We start from the raw sequence: 25,218 nt of genomic DNA, 5'->3' as shown, positions 1-25,218 counted from the left end.
TTCCTGCACTCAAGCAGGAGGCAGAGCCTGCATACTAGTTAACAAGCAAAAACGGCTGCCCTCAGGTACAAAAAGTACAGCCAACTAACTCTTAAAGTGCACCTGTGCCCAGACTATGCACATTAAATGATTTACCTACTCATAGCAGGCAGTAAAAGAACACTTGCTGCATGTACTGTGAAGTAATTCATTCTCAAAGATCACAAAAGAGATGCTAAAGTCAGGTTTCAGTTAATTTGTAATAACTTACAGCTCCTGCTATGTATTTACATGAGGGGGTTGGAGGACAGAAGTCCCTTCTGCTAGAAAAATAAAGGGAAAAGAGCTGTTTCTTTTGTGAATTTTGAAGATGAATGTTTCCAAAATGCTTAGGTCCTGTTCACATTAGGCGATTTGGAATCATGACAGGAGCTAAATATCTCCTTTGCCCAGCTGTGCTGTGTGGTCACATATCCCCCCTCTGCTCTCCTTCTCGATCTAAGGAGTACAGTGAGGGGCTGAGAGTCCCCTCTGCAAGCTAGCACAGGGAGGACATGCACCCACACAGCAAAGCTGGGAAAAGAAGGTGTTTAGCTTTATAATAAAAAAAATAAAAAATAAACACGCACTGTACTTAATATGTTCCTCAAACAGAGAGGATAAAAGTTTATAATAGATGTTAATTTACACTTTACCCAAGGGGAGGAGCAGCTGCAGCAGAATACTCAATCAAGGCAGAGGGGAGGGGTGGGGAAGAGATCAGCTTCGCAGTTCTCATACAGACTACAGAAATGACAAGGACAGAAGGAAGTGGAAATGCAGAGATGCTGAGGAGATAACAGGATGATGGAGGGACATAATCTGACCACTCTATCAGGGATCAGCAGCCATGATAACCGTGGTCAGTACATACACAGGAACAAGCAGGATCAACCATGTATTGTAGAACATAGAAAGGGACAATTGACATGGCAAAAGCACGGAACTATATTGTGTGCCTCAAAGGGACAGGAGCATGTTTTTTGTTTTGTTTTTTAAGCGTTACAACCACTCTAAAGGCCTCTTACAACCTCTTTCGGCTGCGTTTGTCAGATGACAGAATGAGGCAGCAAAAAAAAAAAATTATTTAAAAATCGTGATCAGCTTGTCCCCCAAAAAGAAGCACGAGTTTCTTTTGGGTGATGAAGGCGCATTCTTTTGCATGATGAAGGCGCATAGGACAGCCCATTGAAGTGAATGGCCTGCCCTATGTAAAACACACAGAAACGAGTGTAAATGGCGCTTTTAAAATCGCAAGCAGGAATGCTTGTTCTCGCAACCCCATACTTGAACGGGACACAGCTATATAGTTACCCAGGTGAACGAGGGCTCCAAAGCCTGGGCACAGACACACCAGGAAAGGAAGAGTAGAGAAATCGCCACAATAAGACAGCAGGAGGGGGAGCATTAAGCAGTTCCATACCAGTGAAAAAGAATTTGTTTCAGAGACGTATAATCACAACAGACCACATAGGGGGAAAAAAAAAACTGTTTATTTTAAGCAAAACTTCCAGCTGACAGTTAGAATTTTTGCAGACAAATTGAGATGTCTGGTAGAAATAGAAGATAACTGAGTGGAATAACTGTAATGGTGTAATATTAGTAGTTTCGTTATTTACTATAAAAAAAAATTTTTTACATTTATTACAGACACATTTACACTTAATCCCCATTCATTGGGACTATACTGACCTGGTCACGACTGAATGCAGTGAATAGTGTCAGGATCCCTCTCTTCTCCAGCTCTGCCCACTCTTCATGAAAGTAGAAATCTGTATTCTTCCCTCTGCAGCCAAAGAACAGACAGTTGCCTGCAAGAGACCCAAATGATAAACTTATTTTTTTCCAGCAGAGGGTGCTGGTGTACCTCTCATCAGAAGGAACAGTCACAGACCTGTCTTATTAAGAGCTGCTCTTTCTTCTATGGCGGCGTGGAAGGGGGCTACTCCGGTTCCAGGTCCCACCATTATCAACGGGGTGTCTGGGTCACTGGGGAACTTCAAACTACCTTTTTTAACCCAAAGGGGGATCTTTACACCTGAGCAAGAGAAACAGCACTATGCATAAGACAACTTAAAAATACTTATTGCTGATTCAGTCCTAAAACAAATAAAAATGGAGTACTTTGTAGTGAGGAGAGAAGAATTTACAGAAGACCTTTAAAGTGTAAGTCCACCCTAACGCTAAAATCCCTGCATCTACAGGCATCCACGATCTAAAGCCTCATACACATGATCGCACTTTAAACAAACTTTCCCGTGGATTTCTGTACAAAGGGCATTGGCCGTGAACTTGTTAAGCATACACACGATCGGACTTCAGCCAACTTTCACCAAATCACATGGTTTTTCTGCTCTTTACCGCCACCTTTGGTCAACTTCTCTATTGTTGTCTGATCTTTTGCACTGGTTCTGAGGATGCGTGTTTGTAAATTTCGATGGTTTTCTGTACACACGATCGGACTTTGCTCCATTGGACTTATGTTGTCGAAAAGTTTGTCTGTTTGCACATCCAACATTTGTCCGATGAAAACCGAAAATGTTTGTCCAATGGAGCGTACACACGGTCCGATGTTGCCTTAAAACAGCTAATTTGCATGCTTGTTGTCAAAAAGTCAGATTGTGTAAGGGCCTTAAAACTAACCTATCTAGCCCTGTAAAGAACAATTCAGTATACATACCTTTTTTGAAGCCGATCTGGTCCGGTCTCCAGCAGCAGCTCTGCAGAGGACACAGCTGACAACGACTGAAATTAATGGGGAGTGACGTCACCCATAGGGTTACTATGGGGCTTCCGTTGTCCGCATGGGATTGGGTCGGATCGGCTTCAGAAAAGGTATGTATACCGATTTATTCTTTACAGGGCTAGATAGGTTAACATCTAGAGAATCAGCTATAAACTAGAGTATTTGAGACTAAAGCGTGTATTTAGGTGCCTATATTGCCACTTAATACACTTTTTGTGAAAAATAAGTTAAGTGCTTTTTCTGGACCCAAAATTGTATTTTAGACCCCTTTCACACCACACCGCTGATAGCGTGGGCGGTAAAACTCCGCTATTTTTAGCGGCGTTTTACCGCCGGATTTAACGAAAGGGTTAAAACCGCCGGCAATACGCCGCAATAGCGGCGTTTTGCCGGCGGGATTACAGCGCTGCCCCATTGATTTCAATGGGGAGCAGCGGTGGAGGAGCGGTAAACACACCGCTCCTTCACCGCTCCAAAGAAGCTGCTGGCAGGACTTTTTTCTGACGTCCTGCCAGCGCACCGCTGTAGTGTGAAAGCCCTCGGGGCTTTCACACTACAGATAATGGTGCAGCTTCTTTAGGGCGGATTGCAGGCACTATTTCTAACGCTATAGCCCCTGCAAAACGCCCTGGTGTGAAAGGGGTGTTATAGCTGGAGGCTGCATTACTGGAAACAATGGTGCAGCTTCTTTAGGGCGTTTTGCAGGCGCTATTCCTAACGCTATAGCGCCTGCAAAACGCCCTGGTGTGAAAGGGGTCTTAGTGTTAGATTGTGGATGTAGGGATTATAGTGTTAGGCTGAACTTCTACTTTAAGCTGGCCATACATTATATAAATTGTATTATTAAATTTCCTTTAGATCTACCATCAACAATGTAGTGCAAGGGCCTGCCTGGCTGCATACAAATTGAAAGCGTTTAGGTTGGACCTCATGTTATATAGTTTTAGTAAAGCTAAAAAAAATAAAAAATAAAATTGTATAAAGTATGGTCAGCCTTACTCTGAAGGGGCTTAAGGTCTATTGTCCATATCACAGTCAAGCTGGGATTATGGATAATTTGGGTGAAAACATTAATTTACCAGCATATTTTATGCAAGGAAACGTGTGCTAACAATGGGTAGCATATCAAATGATATGCATATTATCCCTACTACAAATGAAATCATTGAACCCAGTGCTGCAAGGGCACAGAACTAAGTGTAAAGCATAGAAGGTCTGATCCATAAAAGTTGATCTCCCCATGGCTTCTATCCTTGCACTAGACACTGCCAAGTTCTCTATACTTTTAAATGAAGTAGACATATTATTGTGTTCAGTCATTGTTGTAATTCCACAAAATGTGCGGATCTCAGGAGGGGCAGAAAAAAAATATGGTTTATTATAGTTTATTTTGCTTAACAGCTGAAAATTCCTAACATTTTTATAACTTGCTTTTTTTTTTTTCCACAAGACATCCAGTCATTTTCAAAAAAAAACCTGGAAGCTGATTCTCAGAGCTGCACGAGACTTTGCACTCTTCAGTTTTAGTAGATGAACCCCTATGTGTGGAAGGGTTGCATCTTATGTATCTTCATTGGGTGGCTTTCTCCTCACTTCTTGTCTCGGGGGTCACCTGTCACCAGAAATGATGGAAAATCTCCCTAATGGAGACACAAAGAACAATAAAAACCTGCCATTATGCAACATGCTCCTCCATTATGCTGGAGTTACATTTATAGGGTCAGCTCACACAGAGATTTTATTTAAATGTTTAGAAGATGATGGAGACTTAACTTGATAGTTTCTTCTATTATTTATAGACTCTGCTCCGAGTTACTGGGTTTGCAACATGCTGTGGTCAATATTGGGGGCTTCCACTATCCCTGAATAATTTATTTTAATGAAAAATTTGGAAAATGTAAAAGGAAGAGCTAAAGCACTCCAAGGTTGACAAGGACATCCAAACTTCCCAGCTGGACAGAAATAAACAGAGTGACAAATTATGGCAGTCAGAGACAGAACATGCAGTCACCATTATTTGGTGGCTCAATCCACCCCAGCCGCAGTCTGATGTGCCAAGTGATATCACCTGTTATAATACTGAGGAGGACATCTGCTTTTAAAGGGTCCCCCTTCAATGATGGTCATTGACAGAACACTGATGCTACCTTCAGATTGTGGATCAACCCACTGAAGCTGCGGATCCATTTGTCAAGTCACAGTGAAGAAATAGGTGCAAACCACGCTACTAATTATTTGATCCCCTGCAGATTTTGTAAAATGTTCCCACTTACAAAGAAATGAAGGGTCTATAATTGTTATCATAGGTGTATTTTAAATGATAGAGACAGAATATCAACCAAAATTCCAGAAAAACACATAAAACAAATGCTAGAAATGAAGTTGCAGCTCAGTGAGTAAAATAAATATTTCATCCCCAAGCAAAATGCTTGACTGTAGGGATGGTGTTCTTAGGGTCATAGTCAGCATTTTTCTTCCTCCAAACACGGTAATCACGTTAAAGAGTTTGTTAACCTAAAAAAAAAAAAAAAAAAATCCATCCTGTTCCTTTAACCCTCCTGGCGGTATTCCCGAGTGTGGCTCCGGGTTAAATTTCAGTACCATTAGTGGTAACCCTGAGCCACGATCGGGATTGCATTGAAAAATCCTGGTGTAACCCCCCCCCCCCCCATTTTCCCTTCGCCGTATCCTCCGCCCCAATGCTCTGTGTTCCGGGCTTTATTCCCTGTGAGCGTTGGGATGCATGGGGGTGGAGCCCGGCGGCAAATTCAAAAACCACAAAAAAACATAACATACAGTACACTGTAATCTGTAAAATTACATTTCTGTAACAAATCATTTCACCTCCCTTTTGTCCCAGTGCTTTGTCTAGTGCCCTGCATGCACTTATATATATACTGTTCTTTCTGCCTGGAAACTTGAGAATGTCCATAGCATCCAAAAAGTGTCCCTTTACGTCAAAAGTGGTTTTAGACCAGCTAGAAAACAGCGATAGTAAATTAGAATACTTACAGAATTGAGCGATAGTGATTCGTGGGGAAATTCATTTTATTATTATTATTTATAATTATTTATAGTTCATTTATTATATTATAATTTATGATTTTCTTTATCATACCCGGGATGCCTACTAGACTCTTGTTGGACAGATTTGAGCGAGTTATTCCCAAGAAGTACAGGCCTACAATAAAAAAAAAAAAAGCCAAATTTCTATGCAAAACATTGTCCCGCTTTGAAATTAAAAAATCTGACATAATCATACCGCCAGGGAGGTTAAAGCATGTTACACAGCACAGTGCTTGTGCTGCGTAATTTTGCCCCCTGTAACACCTTAGATACCTGTCTGATCCTGTCTGGTTAAGCCCTCCCCCAGTATACTGACCACGGCTTATCATGGTTGCTGAGCCCTTACACTGTGGTCAGTTTTACGTGCCTCCATCATCCGCAGTTCTTCTGTGCTCTCCTCCGTCCTCTCCCCCCTCCCTCCCTGCATTAAGGTCATTGAGTGGCCTAGTCAGTCTCCAGCCTTTAATCCTATAGAAAATTTATGGAGGGAGCAGAAACTTTGAATTGCCAAGTGAAAGCCAAGAAACCTTAAAGGAGTTGTAAACCCTCAATGTTTTTTACCTTCATGCATTCTATGCATGAAGGTGAAAAACCTTCTGTAGTACAGCAGCCGACCAGAGACCCTCTTTTAACTTACTTGAACCCGATCGCTCCAGTCGCTGTCTCGCATCCTCATTGGATAGATTGATAACAGCAGGAGCCATTGGCTCCCACTGCTGTCAATAAAATCCAGTGACACCATGGGAGTGGTGGGATACGGGGCAGAGTCCTGCTGCCTGTGTCAATGGATGCAGCAGCAGGACTCGGGAGCATGCCACACGGAAAGCAGCTCTCCTTGGGAGCACTCAAGAACAGGAGAAGCGAGCAGCACCGCTGGGGGCCGCCAGAAGAGGAGGACCGGAGCCGCTCTGTGCAAAACCCTTGCACAGGAGGAACCAAGTATGACATGTTATTTAAAAAATAAATAAATAGGATTTTTATTACAGCTGACCTGTAAAATACTTTTCTTGGAGTACATCATGGGACACAGAGCCTCAAGTAATTACTTAATGGGTTATAGGCCACCTTCAGGTGTTGACACTGGTTATACCCAATGAAGGAAGTTCACTCCCTATATAACCCCTCCTCCTTCCAGGAGCACATCAGTTTTTGTAGCAAAGCAATATACTTAAATCACAAAAAAGAGGGGAGGGACCTCTGTGTCCCATGATGTACTTCAAGAAAAGGATTTTACGGGTAAGCTGTTATGAAAATAATATTTTCTTTATCGTACATCATGGGACACAGAGCTTAAGTAATTACTTAATGGGACGTCCCATAGCAATGCTACTTGAGGGGAGGGAGAAACACGGAGGATACACCCAAACTTTGAGGACTTATGCTGCTGTGTGCAGCACACTGCGCCCAAAGGTGATATCCTCATACCTCCTTATATCCAGCTGATAAAATTTTGTGAATGTATGCACTGAAGACCAAGTTGCGGCCTTACAGATCTGAGCCATGGAGGCCTGCTGACGCACTGCCCAAGAAGCACTATCCTGCCCTGGTAGAGTGCGCCTCAACTTGAAAAGGGGGAATCTTACCCCTTAAATCATAAGTTTGAATTATAACTTGCCGAAGCCACATAGCGACAGTGGATTTTGTCGCTGCCTGTCCTTTCTTAGGACCCTCTGGCAGAATAAATAAGACATCCATCTTACGAATCTGAGCAGTTGCCTTTAAATAGATTTTCACTGCTCTCACCACATCAAGACAATGTAGTGACTTCTCTTTCCTGGAACATGGTTTTGGAAAAAAAACAATGGCAGGACAATATCTTGGATGACATGAAAAATCAAATATGGCTCTTTAAAAGAAAGAGCAGCCAATTCCAAAACCCTACTTGCTGAGGAAATAGCAACCAAAAAAACAGCAACCTCTTTATCAGGACTAGGGGAATACGTTGTATTGGTTCAAATGACTGTTTTTGTAACACAGACAAAACTAAGTTCAAGTCCCAAGAGTTCAAGGGAGGTTTGACGGGCGGAGTAAGCCAAATCACCCCTTGCATAAAACCCAGGACTAAAAAAATGAGTAGCAAGTGGTCTTTGAAATAAGACCGATAAAGATGAGACTTGGACTTTAATAGTACTCAAGGCCAATTTAATTTCTACCTCTAATTGTAGAAAGGCAAGAATTATGCCTAGAATACATCTGAGGGTGCCAACCCTTGGATTCATACCAGAAAACAAAAGCCCTCAAGACTCAATAGTTCTGGAAGCTGGCTTCCTTGCATTAATCAGGGTAGAGATAAAATGACCTGGAAAGCCCACATTTCTTCAGAATGTGGGTTTCAATAGCCAAGCCGTTAAATTTAGAGACCGTAAGGAAGGATGGAATGTCGGTCCCTGTGAGAGCAAATCTGGCTGCAGCGGGAGGGACCATGGGCCCTCCACTGCCATCTTTAGGATTTCTGCATACCATGACCTTTCAGGAGACTCCGTTAGGGGTAGCATGAAAGTAGAACGAACCATCTTCGTAAGAGATTGTATCAGCAATTGATGTGAGAAGCAGGTGCACCATCAATTTGTTCCAATGGCTTACCCTGGCTTGCCATAACCGGTAATTCAGGCGATCCTAACGCCTGGGGGGTTGAAACCTTTACCTTTTTTGTGGTGTCTTTTTGGTAGGCATAGTCAAGTACAAAAAACAGAGGCACTATACAAATTGCACTTAATTGCTGAAAATAGTCATGACATTTAAAGCCACTATAAAATTCAGCCTAGTGCTGGAAAAAATGTTGTTCCTGTACCAGGAATGCAAGATTGCAACCCTCACATGTCCCACAGGTCTTGTGTCCTTGTGCAGTAGGCTGCTTGTTTTCTCCTCGTTAGCCGAGGAGAGACTGTCACAGCTGTGTTGTATTTGTTTTTAGCCTGCTGTGTGTCCTCGTGGATGTTCACGGCATTGCGCTTAGGCCCCGCCCCCTCAGAGAAAAAATTCTGGCCCTTTTTACATTTAAAATGTTCCTGCACTTGTGTGCAGCGTTGTTGGTTCCACTGTCCCAACGGGGGGGGGGCGGGTTGAGGGGAGCATGGACCCCCCATCCAGCAGCAGGCACAGACAGTGAATGCAGCCACAGTTACAGGCAAAACCTCATGCTTCAGATACGAGGCCCCAGGTGCCGTCCTTTTAGGCCTTATTAGCACTTTGGATGGAGGCTATTTAAATCTAACTTCACCAACTGCAAGAAACTGCTTACCTCTGTGCTTGCCAACAAGGGTTTCTCCACTAAGTACTAATGCCCTGTACACACAACCAGTTTTCCCGTCGCAATAAACTCTGAAGGTTTTTCCCGACAGAGTTCCGCTGAAACTGTCTTGCATATAGAGGTCGACCGATATATCGGCCGGCCGATATTTGCCGTTTTTTAATTAATCGGCATCGGCCGATTGTGCTGATAAAAAGCCGATTTAGAACTACAGCGGACTTTAAAATGACTTCTGTAATAGAAGTCAGTGTAAGTTGCCCCAGTCATCATCGTCTTTCCTCCTCTCTGGGCAGGCTGCCAAGAAAAGAACAGAAAGATACAATGTTTACACTCATCTCTGTGTGTAGAAGTTTCAGTTTAACCATTTAAAGACTAAATCTTTTCTGACACTTGTTGCTTGCAAGTAAAAATCCAGTATTTTCTGCCAGAAAATCACTTAGACCCCCCCAAAAAATTATATATATTTTTTTAGCAGAGATCCTAGGGAATAAAATAGCGGTTGTTGCAATATTTTATGTCACACGGCATTTGCACAGAGGTCTTTCAAATGCATTTTTTTGGGAAAAAAAATACACTATTTAAAAAAATAAAAATAAAATAAAAACAGTAAAGTTAGCCCATTTTTTTTTTTCGTCCAAAAGTTTTGACTACCTGTTTTTATTTAATATATAGGTTTTTTTTTAATCTAAATCATACATACAAGTAAACTGATTGGAGGTTTGTTTTGTTTAATAAATGTTTAAATGTAAGAAATTTTCTGTATCACTTATGAAGGCCGCTTTCACACTGGAGCGGGCAGGCGTTGATGGTAAAACGCAAGTTTTAGCGGCTCTTTACCATCATTTTAGCGGTGCTATTTGGCTGCTAGTGGGGCACATATAACCCAGCTAGCGACCAAGGAAGAGGTTAAATGTGCCCATGAAGCACTGCTGCCAAATCGCATTGCATGCGCTTCGGCAGTGGTGCCCATTCATATCAATGGGCAGGAGTGGTGGAGGAGCGGTATACACCACTCCAAACGTGCTGCTTGCAGGACTTTTTTTAAAGATCTTGCCAGCGCATCGCCTCAGGGGAGCCATTTTGCAGGCACTTTACAGGCGCTATTTTTAGCCCAAAAGCGCCTGAAAAACGCCCCAGTGGGAAAGGTGTGTTAGATCAAGGGGGATTAAAAAAAATAAAATAATAATAAATAAAAAAGGAAAAAAATAAATAAATAAAATAAAATCGGCCTAACATATCGGCCCAAAAAAAAAATCGGCATCATATATCGGCCGCCATGATTTCTAAATATCGGCATCGGCCAGAGAAAAACCCATATCGGTCGACCTCTACTTGCGTACACACAATCACACCAAAGTCCGACCATCAAGAACGCGGTGACGTACAACGGGACTAGAAAAAGGAAGTTCAATAGCCAGTAGCCAATAGCTTCCATCTCATACTTGCTTCAGAGCATGCATAGTTTTTGGTCCGTCAGAACAGCATACAGACGAGCGGTTTTCCCGATAAGAATTGGTTCTAAATTGGTACTAAATATTTAGAACGTTCTATTTCTAGGTCCGTCAGAATTTTAGGAAAAAAAAAAGTCCAATGAGGCATATACACGATCGGAATATGCGATGAAAAGCTCCCAGACTTTTTCTGTCGGACATTCTGTTCGTGTGTACGCAGAAGTCATATTTTGCTTGGGGATCAATTACTTATTTTACTCACTGAACTGCAAATCAATTTATAACAGTTGTTTGTGTTTTTTCTGGATTTTTGGTTGATATTCTGTCTCTATCATTTAAAATACACCTATGAAAAAAATTATAGACCCTTCATTTCTTTGTAATTGAGAAAACATACAAAATCTGCAGGGATTAAATAATTATTGTACCCACTGTATATATTTTATACTAAGTCACTGGATCAGTCGACCATTAACTTAATATATTTTGGTGCCAAAACTATACAGTGGACATTTTACAACCCATAGACTTCAATGGAAACGCACCAAGAAAACTTTACCAACAGATGACTGCAAAGTTTTTGGCACCAAAAATTTAATTCAATTCATCAAACAGGCACATTTTAGTGTCTGTAAAAAAAAAAAGTGATCATATAGTGTCTTCTGAAGAGTGAATATACACTACATAAAGTAAATAATCTTTTTATATAGCTAAGCTTCTTGTGCCCCCTTTTCTGCATAAGGGATGCCATTTCTGTAAAAAAACAGTACCCAAATTTGAACTCTACATTACAGAAAAGTAAATTCTTCCCATTCTGGAAGTGACCTTACCATCGCTGGGACTGATAGAAGCCAACCATGTTGAGCACAGGCCTCGACGAGGTTCATGTAATTTAGTTTTATACTGGACTACAGCCATCAGGATCTGCAATCTGTCTGGATGGGCCTTTACAAAAGCAGAACAATACGACATATCACTAGCATGTAAAATTGCTGAAAAGCATCAGAACACAAGGAGAACATAATACACAACAGGCCCATCACATGTTTGGATACCATACAGCATTGCAATCATGATCAATAGAAGAGGTTTCCAATAAAGATCCAAGTTATTTTTTCACTTTTATTTTGTTACCTCAATACTAACCAGTCTGACAAAAAAAAAAAACCCCAATAATTGACATCACTTGCCTGGTTCACACTAGTGCAATTTCACTTGTGCACAGAATTGCATGACAAAAACATTGATTTCAATGGTGCCTGTTCACATCAATGTAACTCAACTGCAATGCGACTTTGGGGAAGGTACGGGTGCTACTTTGGTGGAATGTAGTGATTTTGTGCACCATAGACTTCAACGGAAATGCACCAAAAAACGAATGTAAAGCGCATGTACATGCATTTTTTGGCAACGTTTTGTATAGTCTCCTCCTCCTACAAAAAAAATGCATCCGCATCAAAAACACAAAAAAGCACACTACAAAATCGCACTGAAAATCATATGAAGTCATAGCTGCACTAGTGTGACCCTTGCCTAAGCCTGCCATAGCACACTGTTTGCAAGGGAGGGAAGCAGGACATGGAATTTTCCCCCGAGGTAGAGTGGTAACATTTTTTATACATTACACCAGTTTCTATTCTGTTCTTTTGCCAACCTGTTTTTTTCCACTGCAATATGAAATTTCAACTTCCTCTTACTTATAAGGTGGCGATGTACAGTATACAATTGTTTCATATACAAATAGCCACTAGAGGGAGAACTGGAAATCTTTGTATAAAATACATTGATGATTTTATGGAATCAAAAGACAAGAAGAAAGTGTAAAATCATATGATAAAATTATTATTATACAAATTCTAAAACTCACAATGTGTATTGGAATAAAAAATACACCACAATTGTCTTTACAGCAAACCTATGCTTTGCCGATTTTAGAAAAATGTAACAGATTTGCTTTAACAGCAACCATTCCCAGCACCATACACATACCCTTTCTTGCTTCCCTTTTGCTCTACTCCAGCTATTGGGAGCAAAAGAGATAACCAGCATTTCTGAGTATGCAGGAACATGTCACAATGCTTGGCCAGTGAGAACTTTAACATGGGAGTTCATAGCCATGTGTGAGCAACAATTCCATTAACTACAGTTTACCGCTGGGCTTTGATTTTTCTCTTGGCAGCTTGATAAAAATTTAAGCTAAAGGAAGGGGAGTATATGCGCCTGTAGAGAACAGCATTAACCCTATTATTGCCATTGGAGTAAGGCTCATGTTGGTTGGAGTCCCTTCTGCTATAGGCTCAAGGTCACTGCAGAAAACAAAAACTTATAGCAGACGGGTCCACTCATAACTGCCAATTAATGAATAGCTGTATTCAGTGGCTGAAAATCAGCTGATCACAGCCATCCACTAAAGATCTGAGCGTTGGCCACCTCAGGATGGAAACAGGGGATTGGTTACTATGTCTGTCATATTTTCAGACCCTTTACTTTCCTGACCGGACACCAAAGTTCTGAGCACCCCATTGTTTATTCATAGCAATGAATGGCATGTATACCATCTCTTCAGTTCTTGAATGAACAGGAAAGTGCTCTGCACTCAGTCAGTGTTAGTGAGTGCGTCGTTGCAGAGGAGAAGGATATCAAAGCTTGTGTCCTCAATCTCTTTCTCCCTCTCAAAAGATCTCAACTTATCCGCCAACATTAATGCTCACCATGTGATGCGTGGGGCTCTCACCTGCAAGGAGGAGGCTATGGAGAAAGCTCTGGGACGGATGCGAGGAATGAGGTCCAGGAGGTAGTCAATTGGGATGTTACAGGTGGTGTGTGGGAAATCCACCAGGACCTGGTAGATCACAGAAGGATTAAGATCAGACCTGCTACATACAGTATAGTGACACTCATTTATTTCAATTATTATGTTATTGGGTTGAATAAATCAGCAAATATTTCAAAAATCAGGGCAAACAAAAAAATTGACAGCTGCTAGCAATTGATGTGCACACATTTTCCTCACTGCACAGCCAGCATACATAAGCAATACATCTTCCTGGTTCAGCAATCCAGCTTCCTGTGTCACCTTGTGGATGGGCAGGGAGCTGGAGTTGCAGTTTAAGGCCAGGTTCATGTGTGCAAATTGGATGCAGTTTTCACTGCATCCAATTAGCATGACATGCGAGTGTGACCGGCTCTCAATGGAGGCAGTTCACACATGTCCCGGGCACGAAGCCAGAGTGCATGCTGCCCACCTATAGCTCGGTTGCCTATGCTTCATACCGGCAAGTGCAGCCCTGCAATTTTTGTCCGTTTGCTTTTATACATTTTTTTATTTTATTTTTTTGCATTTTGTGTTTATATACACCTTGATTTTATGATTGGGACACTATATGTATATACTTCTATGTCTTTGTATATGGTGCGATAATTACATTCTGGTGGAACTTTGGTGCGATTTTTTTATAACTTTTTTGGTGCGATTCTTTGCATTTTTCGGATTTGGTTTTTGGGTTCACTTACATCCTGTATTTTGGGTTTGGACACTATACGCACTGTTACAAGCAGAGGACCACTATGCTATCATGATATTCATGTCTGGATGTTTTATACACTAATTTGTAAGCCATTATATTTTTGGTGATAACCTCTCCTGTGTTGGATTGATGTCCACACCTAGAGGGTTTTAATACTCACCTACTAATTTATTCCACAATAACACTGTGTCTTTTAATACTAGTCACTATAGAGTGATTTGGTAGAGCACTTTTTGATATATAGGTAGCACCACTCGCCCCTTCACATCTTTCTTTCTATATCCTAGAGCCCTCCTAGGGGTTTTTTTTTGGGGGGAGGCTGCAACCTTCACACACGTCCTAAGCGCAGACCTTCCTAATTAATTTGTACACATGTCCCAGGCGGCCATGGTGCAAATTCCAAACTGATCCTATGGGTTTTTAGGTCCGGTTCAGGTGTGAATTCTGGCAAAAATTCAGACCTGAATAGCAGCACCTGAACCATTGAACAGAAACGTCCTGGACCCCATTGCTGGATACTGTGGGTGCACATGTGAATCTAGCCCAAAGGATTACTTCACAGCTGTCTGAGACATGCCAGTTTAGAGATATTAATGACCAATCTACCAAAAACAACACCCCCAACTACGATATCTGCATAATTTGAACTTCTCAAATAGGCCAGCTAACTGATCCCCACTACAGCACATATTCCAGTGGGATAAAATTTGAGGAGCTCAGCAAAAAAAAACAAAAAAAAAAAACAATGTTGCTGTTCCCATGATAAGCGTACTTCCAGGGTGGTGCGCCGGGGCCGGTTGCAATAGGCATACAATTCATCTTGCCCAGCAGCAGAGCTAAATTCCTGCAGCTTTTCTCGCTCTTGTTCATCGAGTGAGAAGTAGGAAAGCAGCTGAAAGAAAGAGCGGCGAGGTACACAGTGGATATCCAGATACCGTTCCACCAGATGGTGCACTGTACATGGCTGAGGCAACTGTGAGGGAAGTGGGGTGTCTGCAAGACATCGGAAGAACAGACTGCAATAAATACACTACCCAATTCTTACTTTAATTATAAAACAGAAGACCTCTACCCATGCCACATCCAAACATTAGCGAAGAGGAAAAAAGGGTTGCAAGTATATAGCTTGCTAGTATTGGACTTTAATGGCATGACATGAGACACAGACTATTTAAATAAAAAATCTATAATATTTCATTAGTACTAGTCAAAATCTAAAATGGAATCTAAGGAAACACAAAAATATAAAAACATCAGAGAATAAAACTATGATGCGATACAATAAACCTTCTATAGGACTTATAGCATATAAGCTTGATGTGTAGCAGTAGCTCAATCCTCCAAGGGTCAATCCTACCTCTACACCTCAAGCTTATATGCTATAAGTACTATAGAAGGTGTTAGAAGGTTTATTGTATCACATCATAGTTTCATTCTCTGAGGTTTTTATATTTTTGCGTTTCCTTATACCCTGTTTTGGATGTTAACGATTACTAATAAAATATTATATATTTTTTATTTAAATAGTCCGTGTCTCATGTCATTCCTTTAAAATCCAATACCAGAAAGCCATATACTTGCAACCCTTTTTTCCTCTACTTTAATTACAAAAACATTGCTCAGGACCACAAGGGAGCAGAGCAAGGTCAACTTACTTAAAAATAATAAGAATTTCACTTTTTTTATGGAATGTATGCAAGTGAAACCCTTATTTTTACGGTATCTCTTTGCTAGCTAGGAGGGAAAAAGTTGCTGGGGAATTTTTTGGATTATTTACAACCAGTTACCCAACTGTGTACACTTTGACCAGTTACAGGTTGATTAGGAGCTGTCCTTGTTTTTTCTCTATACAAGCAAGGCAGGTGCCAGCTACATGAAGGAGGTTTCTCCATAGAATTGCTGGGCTTTTGGCTTCATGATAGTTGTGGTCCAACAACTAACATCTTAGAAGAGAGCTGGCATTCCTTCAAATCATTAAGCCAGCCATACATGGAATTGAAATTCAGCCCACTAGAATTTATAGGCAGACTGGTTATACAGAAGTTGATCTACCGATTGACGACTGTACAACCAGTCTGTTGGGTTTTTCCTGATTAATCAGTACCACTGGTTATGGCCGGCAGCGCTGACCAATGTACTCCGACGGCCGGGAAGTTTCACCACCGTAAAAATACAATAGCTCAGTTGGAAGGATTCCTCCATCCACATTGAGTGTGTGGATGGGGAATTCAGGTCATGTATTTTCATTCATCCCACTGGTTGAATGAAAAAAAATGATTATTGTATTGCCTGCCTGCCTTTAATCTGTGCAGGTGCAGGTGCAGGCACACACACACACACACACACACACACACACACACACACACGTATTTGGCTGGATTAAGTGATGTGTCTAGACTCTAGAGAGCAAAGCTTATACATGTGCCGCTGCCCCCATAGGCTCCCCAAGCAGCCACTGTAGGCACATCCATCTAGAAGATACCTGAAATGCACTGGCAGATAATTATCCACTGACTGTAAAATTGTTTATTTTCTCCCAGGCTACCCTGCTTCAATCACAAACTGAAATACAAGCAAGAGATGCAGCATGATATAAATGGCACTACATCCAAAAATTTTAAGTAAATACCAAAAGGAAAACCATGAATAAGGTGCCATAAATGACACACTATCTTTTTATTAAAACAAAAAATACTTTATTTTAATTTTGGAATCCCAGAGTCAATGCTCACCTAAATCTTGGGGCTCCAGAAAAAACACTCTTTTTGGATCAAGCTGAAGAAGTGTACAAAATGTCTCCACATCCTGCGGAGAATTCTGCGGCTGGATCATCACCACATCCCCAGGAGAATATCTGCAGAGAGCGAGATCATTAATTACCAACTAGAGACATTTTATTTGTAGCTGAATGTGTGTCAAGTGCTCTTCTTCAGCATGTCAAGATCAAACAAGGAATTAAACGTCTCCCACGATACTAAACCCATGCTGTCAACTAGCACAATGCAGCAGAGATGGGGGTGTTAACCACATCCAGTCCAGGCCAATTCTGATATTCCTCTCAGACATGTAAAAAAAACATAATTTTTATTGCTAGAAAACAACTTAAAACTGCCAAACATTGTTATTTTTTTTTCCAGCAGAGGCCTTAGAGAATAAAATGGTAGGTGTTGCATATTTTTAGGTGACACAATATTTGCACAGCAGTTTTTTTTAACTTTTTGGAAAAAAATACACTTTAATGAATTTTAATGCACAAAAAACACTATATATTACCCAATGTTTTGGTAAAATATATTAGATGATTTTACGACGTGTAGAGAACATGTCATGCTTAAAAATTGCTTCTGCCTGTGGAACAGAGCCAAATTACAGTACCTAAAAATCTCCAAAGGAAACGCTTTCACAGCCTTACCAGTTTAGAGTTACACAGGAGGTCCGACTGCTAAAACTTTTGCTCTCGTCCTGACGCTTGCGCATTACCCCACATGTGTGGTGTGATCATTGTTTTTTTTTGTTTTTTTATCAACAAAAAAGTGTTTATTGACGAGAGCACAAGGCATTACAACTTATACACGACAAATATATGCTACTTTGAATACATGTATCTAAAGTCTTAATTTGTCACTCTATTATAATTGTACAGTCAATACTGTGATCATACTCCTTTATAGATAGGATAATGTCGCATCCAAGTGCTCACTCTAATTATAGAGAGAGTAGTAGTAAGAACCAAAACTAAAAATAAGAGATAAACAAAAGAAAAGCAATCATTGTTTACATATGCGTGCGGGACCTATCTGCGTGTGCTCATGTGCATTTGCACATGAGCACTAGGGTCCCCATCATTGCTGCAGCTGTGACCCAGATAACGAGATATCACACTTCCCATCCGAAGATGTTTATAAACGTACAGCAGATGGGAAGTGGTTAAATCAGGTTTGCTATTAGCATCTTTACCACAGGCGGTAAGAACTATTTTGCAGTAGTTAGTTTATATTAGCAGCTCCTTATATTTAACTGCTCAAGGTACTACTTACAGACATCAAATAACAGTTGCACGCTAATTAGTCATGATTGGTCAGTTTAGCGTAACTTACTGGATGCCAGACCTGCTGATGTCAAACTCAATTAGCCTCACATCCTGGAAGTGGTCAGCTGCAGTTACTTTCTGGTTGGACACCAATGGAGCTTGGAAAGGGTGTAATTCTGTTGGAATCTCATGAGCATCAACTTTCTTTAAAATACCATCCTCCATTGCCACTTCTTTGTCCAAGAAACGGAGAACAAACTTTGGCGGTAACCTGCAAAAGCAAGAATACTTTATACTCTTGGCTTAAAATTCCAGGAGTCTAAATGCTTCATATAGTGCTCGTTTTCCTTACAAGTGTTTTTTTCCCTGACTAGAAAAAAGGGGGACAGCATACAAAATACAACATTATTCTGGAATTTGGCTCCAATAGCCAACAAAATTATAACACCTATTTCTAATTTACAGTTCAGTTACAACTCAACTGACAGCAGCCTTATCTATAGCCCACCTTGATTATTTCTAGAGAAATGGCATCATTTGTTTTTATTCTTCGTTTTGTTTATTTATCTAAATTAAATAAAAAGATGTTTGAAAAATAAAATATTCGCTATGCTTGCCCTTAGATACATATACTGTTGGTCTTGCTAACAATGATGCGTTACTATCGCCCCTTCAGAATGTTTGTTATCTGCATAAGGATTTCCGAGGGGAAAAATGGACAGGTATCTTCTGGTCTTGGCTCAAAGCAGATTTATTCAGCTTAGACATACTATTTGTGTTTTATAATGCATTTAAGTACTGTTTTTGATACTAATGCAATGGCTGACAGTAGATATCTGCACAGGACACTTTTAGGGTAACCCTTTAAAGTCCACATTTTTGAATGAGTTAGCGTGACTCAAAATGTGCTCTACCAAACGGTGGAGCAGGATTTTAAAGGGTTAACACAATATTAATAATCCCAACAGAGTTATAACACTATCTTCAGTATTTACTGTAGTTCATTTAGGAACGTATTTGTGCAGAAAGAGGCAAAAAGTCATCATCAAGGCAAAACAACGAAAAAATCTGCCAATGAATTCAACCCAGTCCTATGAAGAATACCCAGCATATCTGATTCATATCTCACAACAACAGAAATTCCCCTGCCTGGTAAAACTGACCTGATATCTTCACTGATTAGGCTGAGGCCAGCAGGTAAGGGATACAGAGAGAGGACCATATTCCACAGATTTTTCAGCCATGGATCCACAGCAGCATCTGGACTATAGAAGAATGCAGTCACAAAGTATCAAGTTATAATAATCATACCGATTTTGACAAAGTTTCAGGGTGCCATTGTTCAGGGGCCCCCGTGTGTCAGCGTGTGAATGTTATGTGTCCTTGTTCTGGGATCCCAAATGTCAGGATGTCACGACCCTCAAATGTAATTGTGTTCATAGTCCCGAAACCCTCATGTGAAATTTTTCTGGGACACCCAAGGCCCAGGGATTCATTGTTCAGGAACACCCAAGGGTGAGTGTTTCATTATGCTATGCTCAAGTGTCAGTGTCACCCTTCAAGTATCTCTGTCACCAAACATCATCTTTTTGAGACTTCAACTACAACTGTATTATTAGCTTTGGGTCATCAAACTAATAGTACTTAGGAAACTCTAAACCTTAAGGCATGCTAAAGTGACCTTAAGTAGTATTTTGCATCTTAAGGGTTGTTGTTCTGGAACTCCAAAGTAATTATGCCATCGTTCATTCCCCAAAAACAGATCACAGCATATACAACCCAGTGTCTAATAATTACCCCAGATCGTGCTGGTCATCTCCTAAAGCAGGTGACAGAATTGGGTTAGCACCCAGCTGGAGAAGGCGCTTGTGTAGTTTCTTGGCGATAAAGTTGAACCTAGTGTATTATGAATTGGTAAAAATATAAAATTTTGACAAGAGACAAACAATGGCAACATCAGATCTTCTACTAGTTTCTACAGGACCTCAATTATAATAGGAACTTGTATTTTTAACTCTTTAATACAAAGCAAGAAAAACAAATAAACCCAAACTATGTGTACCAGTAGCCAGCCACTGTTGCAGACCCATTCTTGGAAATACATTTGAAGATTAAATCCTAACAAAAAAAAACAAAAAAACACTTTATACATACCAGCAATGGATTGCAAGCACTGAGGGGAATTCAATAAAGCTGCTGTGCCACTTTTCTGACATTAATTACTTTTTCCTAATGTATAATGCCTAATTTAAAAAAAAAACATCTGCAACAGTTTTGGTTCTGAAAGGGACCAGTATGCCAAATTCAGGTAGTTCTAATTTGCTGCACTTTACATTGCAACAGCTGCTCCAAATCCAAAATAAAACACTCACAGTTTGTATTTTACAAAAGTGGAGCTAATTAAATGTTTTTTTTTTTTTTTGTGTAACATGTTATACTTACCTTTTCAGTTCAGTGGTTTTGCACAGAGCAGTCCAGAGGCTCCTCTTCTCGGGCCCCTTTGCCGGCGCTCCTGGCCCCTCCCTCCAGCTTGCTATGGGGGCACCTGAGATGCTGCTCTGTGTGTCCATTCAGACACAAAGCCGCAGCTCTGCCCCACCCCCTCTCTCTCCTCATTGGCTCACTGACATTGATTGACAGCAGCAGAAATCAATGGCGCCCGTTCCCGTCTCAGCCAATGAAGAGGGAGGGTCCTCCGGCTTCATGGCTCTTATGCAATATCGCTGGATCAAAATGGGGCCCAGGCAAATATTAGGGGGGTCTGACTGGGTTGCTGCACACAGAATGTTTTTTTTATCTTAATGCATATAATGCATTAGGTTAAAAAACCTTTTGTCTTTAGAATCCCTTTAAAGCCAACTTTCTTTTGGGGTACAGAGACAGATTTTGAAAAAGTGTCTTACATGCGTTCTAAAAGTGGCGTAGCATGCACCCAATCAAAAAACAAGCTGTAGACAGGTACATCAATTTGGCGCACACTGTGCCAATTTGGGGTACAGAGACAGATTTTGAAAAAGTGTCTTACATGCGTTCTAAAAGTGGCGCAGCATGCACCCAATCAAAAAACAAGTTGTAGACAGGTACATCAATTTGGCGCACACTGTGCCAATTTTAGAATGTATATAAGACACTTTCACAAAATGTATCTGTGACACAGCACTTCTCTACTTTTTCCGTTCAAACGGCATCACTGTATGGGGGGAGGGGGGTGCAATGATGACAAAGCTATGTGACTGTCCAGTAATGCAGCCTCCAGCTATAACACCCCTTTCACACCAGGGCGTTTTGCAGGGGCTATAGCGTTAGAAATAGCGCCTGCAATCCGCCCTAAAGAAGCTGCACCATTATCTGTAGTGTGAAAGCCCCGAGGGCTTTCACACTAGAGCGGTGCGCTGGCAGGACATCAGAAAAAAGTCCTGCCAGCAGCTTCTTTGGAGCAGTGAAGGAGCAGTGTGTTTGTAATGCCACAGGCAAAATGCCGCTATTGCGGCGTATTGCCGGTGGTTTTAAACCTTTCGCGGTAGCTAGCGGGGGGGGGTAAAAGCGCCCCACTAGCGGCCGAAATGCGCCGCAAATCCGGCGGTAAAAAAATAAAATAAAAAAATAGCGCCGTTTTACCGCCGACGCAAAGGGCAGTGTGGTGTGAAAGGGGTCTAAGACTACAACACCCTGATATCTGTTAGATCCATGCCATTCTAGGGGAAGAGATGTGAGTGATGAGAGGAAGTTGATGGGACAGTAGAAAATGTTGCTGTTAATGCTTTTGATTGCTGATGGGTGGTCACAATATGTTTCGGCTATGATGGCCTTCACAGCCAAGCTGTCTTTTTGTACCAGGAGTTCAGCTTTAAACTGATTGTAAAGGCAGAAGATTTTTGTTTGTTATTTTACTGCAGTAAGGTAAAAAACCTTTGGCATGCAGATCCCCCGCACTCCCCCTTAAACCAATTTGCGCTGGCTCCTGCCAGAGCTTTAAGGGGTCTGGCATCCTGGGAGGTGGGGCAGGGCTTGTGACCATGTGACAGCCGTCATTGGCTGTCACATGATCGGAAAACTCCTGATTGTAAGACGTAATCAGGAATTTTTCGTGAGCTATCTGCCACAGCTCTATCAGCTCTAATGCATGCAATTATCCGGCGCTAAGGCCCGGCAGCTGAGAGACCACATATTTTTGTGCGCTCGGTGCTTAAGGGTTAAATACATACCTGAGCCTGATCTCGATCCAGCGATGTGCAGGAGAGCAAGAGGCTCCCTCAGCTCTCTACCTCCTCATTGACTCAAATATCAATCACAGCCAGTGAAGAGGGAGCAGGAGGTGGGGCCAAGCCCCACTCTGTGTGTCTTATGAACACATAGAGTGGGGCCTCAGGAGCAAGCAAACACCAGTGTCCCCATAGCAAGTGGCTTGCTATAAGGGCACTCAGCAAGGGGGAGTAGCTGGGAGCACTTGTGGGGGATCCCAGAAGAGGAGCATCGGGGCTACTCTGTGCAATGGTTTTGTACAGGTAAGTGTGCCGTTATATATATATATATATATATATATATATATATTGTACAGGATGCCAAGGTTGGGTCCTGGACGGGTACTATGTGGCGCCTATATTCGGGATGTGGTCCCTTTAAGGGTATCATGGTAGGCCTCAGGGGGTCACCCAAAAATGGGTGATGGATTCCGGGTATAGTTTTCGGGAGAAGACTGATTCGCGGTCCTCTCTATATTTCTAAGAGAGATAGTTGGGACCCGGAATTTGGGAGGCTCTAAAGTGACATTTGGGTGGGAAAGAGCCTCCCTCCCTGACCACAGGGATTTGGCCCACAGGGGGTTAACGGCCTCCAGGAAGACAGACAGCCCATAAGACAGGAAGTGGACAGAGAGGTGGTGGTGAGGAGAAGAAGGAGATGAACACCTGTCTGAGGAGCTGTCTGGCTGTGTTGTTATATTTGCTGTTTTGGAGGCTGCAAAAAGATCTCTGCAAGGACTCTTTTTGGTGAAGACCTTTCTACAGAACTGTAGGTGCTTTTCTTTTGTATTATTATTACGGTTTATGCACTTAATCCCGCGGAGCTAGTATCCCCAAACTTCACAACTGGTGTTTTGGATGTTGGCAAAAGTGCATTTGCAGCCGCAAAAACCGTTTAAAAACTGACATTTAAAAGACTGTGTACAAATTGCATGTCTTGGGTGAAGCCAACCCAGACGCTGCAAGCAGCAGGCAAAGACATGGAGGAGGTCATCAGGGCTTTGGCACAAGCCACCGTAGCCCAGCAGCAAGCTACCGTGACACAGCAGCAAGCTTTAGCAGACGCAAACCGTCGCCATGAGGAAGCGATGGCTCAGCAGCAGGAATGCACACGGCTACTAGCCGCCCAGTTTACTGCTCAGCAGGAGTCCACTCAAGCACAGGTGGCTGCCTTGCAGGAGGCAGTAAAGCAGCTGGCTCAGGGACGTGAACAAGTGGCTGTTGCCGCTGGCAACCAGGTGTCAGGGCCAGCCATTTTTTACAAAAATTAACGCCCAGCGATGATGTAGAGGCCTTTCTCACCACCTTTGAGAGGATAGCGGAGAGAGAGGGGTGGCCCCGTGACCAATGGGCCGGTATTATCTCCCCTTTCCTCACCGGTGACCCGCAAAAGGCCTATTTTGACCTCCCAGCAGAACATATCAGCGACTTTGAACGTCTGAAGGCAGAGATCCTGGCCCGCCTAGGAGTGACCACAGCTGTCCGGGCTCAGAGGGTGCATCGCTGGTGGTACAAGCCTGACCGACCACCCAGGTCGCAAATGCATGAACTGGTTCAACTGGTTAAAAAATGGCTGCAGCCAGAAAAACTGTCAGGCCCACAGATGGTGGAACGAATAGTAATGGACTGGTACCTGCGGTCCCTGCCAGATGACCTACAGCGCTGGGTAAGCCATGGAGACCCCGCAACCGCTGACCAGCTGGTGGAGTTGGTGGAAAGGTACACCGTGGTGGAGGACCTGCTTGGGCCTGCCAGGCGTAGGGAACCCACACCAAGGGCAACCAGACCAGCCATAGCGCCTAGGAGAGAAGCCCTGCCAGATGCTGGGATCCGCAGAACCGCATCATCTGCTACAGAACCTCGAAGGATGGTTCCTGTCCCAAGAACAGGAGACCTACAGTGTTGGCGATGTCGGTCCTGGGGACATACCCGGGCGCAATGCCCACTTCAGGAGGAGCCTATGGACTGCTGAATTGGTCGGAGAAGCTCCTTCTACGTGCAAAGAGTCTGCACCACTCACCTGGATCCAATCGCAGGACAGTTAGAGTGTGAAATGTGGGTGAACCACCTTCCTGCCAGGGCGCTACTGGACTCTGGTAGCATGGTAACATTGGTACATGCCAGGGTGATTGGGAGACTTGGCCCTGTAAGGAAAACCCTACGGGTAGTGTGCATCCATGGGGACACCAAAGAATACCCCATGGTTTTAGTGACTGTGTCCTATGGCCATATCTCAGTGACCCAAGAGGTCAGGGTAGTGAGAAGTCTAATACATGACATTATAGTGGGGCGGGACTGTCCACTATTTTTCGAACTGTGGAGCCAGGTACAGATGGGCCTGCCAGGACAGCCAGGAGAGTCTGAGGAACATGGGCCTGAAACCCCCACTGATACAGAGATACCCATTGTTGATAAAGATACTGTAGAGAATATTAAGTTGAAGGATGTGTCTGTTTCAGGTTGCAAAACCGAGTTAAACTCTGAGGGAGGGGGGGGGGGAAGTCTTCCCGTTACAGGTTATGCTGGGGGAGGATGACCTCTCCCCATTGCAGTCCCCGGTGGAGGAAAGTGAAGGGGAAACATCCTCAAGGCCAGTACACCCAGATCTAGATGTACCCAGGGGTGCGTTTGGCACCGCCCAGCTGCGGGATCCTACCCTGGTCAATGCCCGAGAGCAGGTTTCTGTTGTGGATGGGGTCTCACAAATGCCAGGAGCAGACCAGAGGTTTCCTCATTTTGCCTTAAAGGGGGACTTGCTTTATCGAGTGGCTGAAAGCCGTGGGGAAACTATAGAGCAGTTGCTGGTTCCCCAACCGTATAGGCGGATGCTACTCGATCTAGCCCACAACGACGCACTGGGAGGACACTTGGGGGCAGAGAAAACCGAGG

At 42.5% G+C, this 25,218-nt stretch overlaps 1 protein-coding gene across 4 annotated transcripts in view; it reads right to left on the bottom strand.

The window, feature by feature from the left end:
• Positions 1-25,218, bottom strand: part of NDOR1 (NADPH dependent diflavin oxidoreductase 1) — a 43,663-nt gene that overhangs the window by 6,499 nt on the left and 11,946 nt on the right. For 3 of the 4 annotated variants that reach the window (XM_077475871.1, XM_077475880.1, XM_077475890.1), the window contains 9 exons: positions 19,886-19,984; positions 19,252-19,353; positions 18,156-18,359; positions 16,791-16,912; positions 14,831-15,051; positions 13,266-13,373; positions 11,362-11,476; positions 1,913-2,056; positions 1,711-1,829 (listed from right to left, as the gene is read on the bottom strand). In XM_077475871.1, coding sequence (XP_077331997.1) covers positions 1,711-1,829; positions 1,913-2,056; positions 11,362-11,476; positions 13,266-13,373; positions 14,831-15,051; positions 16,791-16,912; positions 18,156-18,359; positions 19,252-19,353; positions 19,886-19,984 — 1,234 coding nt within the window. Of the gene's footprint in view, positions 1-1,710; positions 1,830-1,912; positions 2,057-11,361; positions 11,477-13,265; positions 13,374-14,830; positions 15,052-16,790; positions 16,913-18,155; positions 18,360-19,251; positions 19,354-19,885; positions 19,985-20,242; positions 20,332-25,218 lie in introns of all 4 variants that reach the window. The other variant, XM_077475899.1, reaches the window with a different exon arrangement.

This window comes from Lithobates pipiens, unplaced genomic scaffold, assembly GCF_037356315.1.
Source record: "Lithobates pipiens isolate NorthernLeopardFrog02 unplaced genomic scaffold, aLitPip1_a1.2 Scaffold_1, whole genome shotgun sequence".
Classification (NCBI taxonomy): domain Eukaryota; kingdom Metazoa; phylum Chordata; class Amphibia; order Anura; family Ranidae; genus Lithobates; species Lithobates pipiens.
Note: the sequence above shows the minus strand (reverse complement) of the source record. Positions and strands in the feature narration are given on the sequence as shown.